This window comes from Capsicum annuum, chromosome 9, assembly GCF_002878395.1.
Source record: "Capsicum annuum cultivar UCD-10X-F1 chromosome 9, UCD10Xv1.1, whole genome shotgun sequence".
Classification (NCBI taxonomy): domain Eukaryota; kingdom Viridiplantae; phylum Streptophyta; class Magnoliopsida; order Solanales; family Solanaceae; genus Capsicum; species Capsicum annuum.
In genome coordinates this window covers 133,276,261-133,278,710 of record NC_061119.1, presented here as the reverse complement: position 1 = coordinate 133,278,710, position 2,450 = coordinate 133,276,261, and the positions used below count along the sequence as shown (strand labels likewise).

Below are 2,450 nucleotides of genomic sequence, written 5' to 3'. Positions count from 1 at the left end.
ATATCAGTGCTCCATAAGGATAAAATATTTTCTCCAATAACTTAGAGCTAGCTAGTTTTTTATCTTCCTACAAAATACCAAAGGTCCATAGACTCTTGTAGCTGGACAGGTTGTCGATATAATATCTGAGGGTAGTTTTGATATTGAGTTGAAGCATTTGAAACTGATTCATTTGCACAAGAATGCAGCTTTATTAGAAGGATCTGTTGTGATCAGGGCTATTTTAGGAGGGGCAGAAGATGAAGATTTGGAGAAGCTAAGGAAGTTTACAAGATGTATTAGGTTGTTATTTCAAGTTGTGGATGATATTCTTGCATTCTTACTATCACAGTCTTCTCAGCAATTGGGGAAAATAGATGGGAATGACTTAGTTGTTGATAAGGTAACTTATCAAAAATTGATAGGTATTAACAAGTCCAAGGAATTTGCTGAGGAGTTAAATAGAGATGCAAAAGCTCAGCTTACTGGATTTGATCACGAGAAAGCAGCATCATTGTTTACTTTAAATCAACATCAGAAATGCAATCACAAATACCACTCCAATTCAGAACACTCTCTTACCAACCAACCGCAATACTCCAATAACACTCTCTTACCAACCAACAACAACACTCCAACAACTAATTAGAAATCTATAAGACTCCACTCTACTGACTCCTTTCTGTTAATTACCAACCATAAACAATACTCCAATACATCCAACCACCATATAAAATAGAGTACAAGTCAGAATTCAAATACTAACCTTGAATATTTTGAGTGGCTGCTAATGTAGAAGTTAATTTAGTTGGGAAAGAAAGGACAATGCCGCCAGTATCTTCGGATAAATTATTCCAGAATTTTGAAGTTGAGAAATTACATCTGCAATAACTTCATGTCGAATTGTTCTCTTTTGATCCTCTATTTGATCTTCCATTTTTTGCATCCTTTCTTACATTTTTTGGACAACATCATTTGTGGCATTTAAAGTTTGTCCAGAGCTTCCATTTAATCTTTTTAAAGAAGTCTTTGTAACCCCCCTCTAAACAGTCTTACACGTCTCGGATGTTCAGCACCCATGATGGTTGAAAATGCATCAATGGGCTATTCATTTGCTCCCTGTTGTTTTTCAATCTCCTCCATTTGAGCCTAATAATCATATATTCAAAAGCACATTCATGTAAGTAGAAATTAAAAATTGATCATTTATGTCAATATTAACTTCAAAAGGATAAGTTTCATACAATTTTACTGTTATTGTCCTTTAGCGACTTGTACGTACGATCAGGTTTTCTTGCCCTTGTGATCGAAAACATCTCCTTTAGAGACAAAGATTCCCTCTTCTCATTTTCCTATTCATATTGTATTTAGTGAGTACCAAAAACTATTTAAATGAATAGTTATAACTAAATAATAAATAAGAGAACACACCAATTTGTTACGAACTAAAGCAAAACACTTCTTCCCAGTAGTGTGTGGATTCACTAGCTTTTTCCGATTCTCGATATTGGTTTTGGACATTTTTTGAAAAAAATGAATCTGTAACGTTAACTATAGTAATAAAAGGCTCCATATGTAGGACTAACAGTAATATGATCGCAAATTGTGAAATAAAATTACCTGGAATTTTTTGGACTTCCATATTTCCAGAAGATGAGGGACCTAGAATAATCATTGATAACTTAATATACTTCGACTTCATGCATATCCATGGTGACAAGTTATAGTTCATTAACATAAAGGGCCATGTGCTATGAGAAATGCTCATTGTTCTGAATGGATTGAAACCATCAGTTGAAAGACCCAATCTAACATTACGAATATCTTTGGCGAAGTCAGGATACTTAGAATCAAAATATTTCCAAGCTTCCCTATCAGCAGGATACCTCAAATTTCCATCTTTGGGTCATTCAGTAGCATGCCATCTCATAGCTATAGATGTTTCAGAACACATGAGTATCCTCTGAAGCCTAGGCTTTAAAAAAAAGTACCTTAAGACCTTTGCCGAAACCTTATTGGTCTTATTAGTCAACTCATCATGAATGTTCTTCTATCAAGAAAACTCACACACAGCGCAATTATCAAGATTTGCATTGTCATTCCAGAACAACATGCAATCATTAGGGCATGTATGAATATTTTCATAGCTGAGACCCAAATCTCTTATCACCTTTCTTGCTTTGTGGAAAGACTCAGGAATATGAGCGAATGGAAAATCCTCTTTTATCAAGTTAAGCAAGTCTGATAAAGATATATTACTCAACCTGTGAATGCATTTAAACAAGTACAATCGGATGGTAAAACTCAACTTAGAAAAACTCTTACACCCCGGATATAAATCTTGTTTTTCTTCCTCCACTAATTTTAAAAATTGCTTAACATCTTCAGATAGTCCCGGTCTTACTCCTTCATTCCCTTCATTCATCTGCTCATATTCTACATTTCTAAAACTATCATGAAGTAGTTTATCA

At 34.4% G+C, this 2,450-nt stretch overlaps 1 protein-coding gene across 1 annotated transcript in view; it reads left to right on the top strand.

Annotated features, from left to right (window-relative positions):
* The window catches only part of LOC124887122 (geranylgeranyl pyrophosphate synthase, chloroplastic-like), a 13,648-nt gene extending 13,020 nt beyond the window's left edge, over positions 1–628 (top strand). The window contains exon 2 of the mRNA XM_047396305.1: positions 92–628. Within this exon, the coding sequence (XP_047252261.1) occupies positions 92–628 (537 nt within the window). The remainder of the gene's footprint in view (positions 1–91) is intronic.
* The last annotated feature ends 1,822 nt before the right edge of the window (positions 629–2,450 follow it).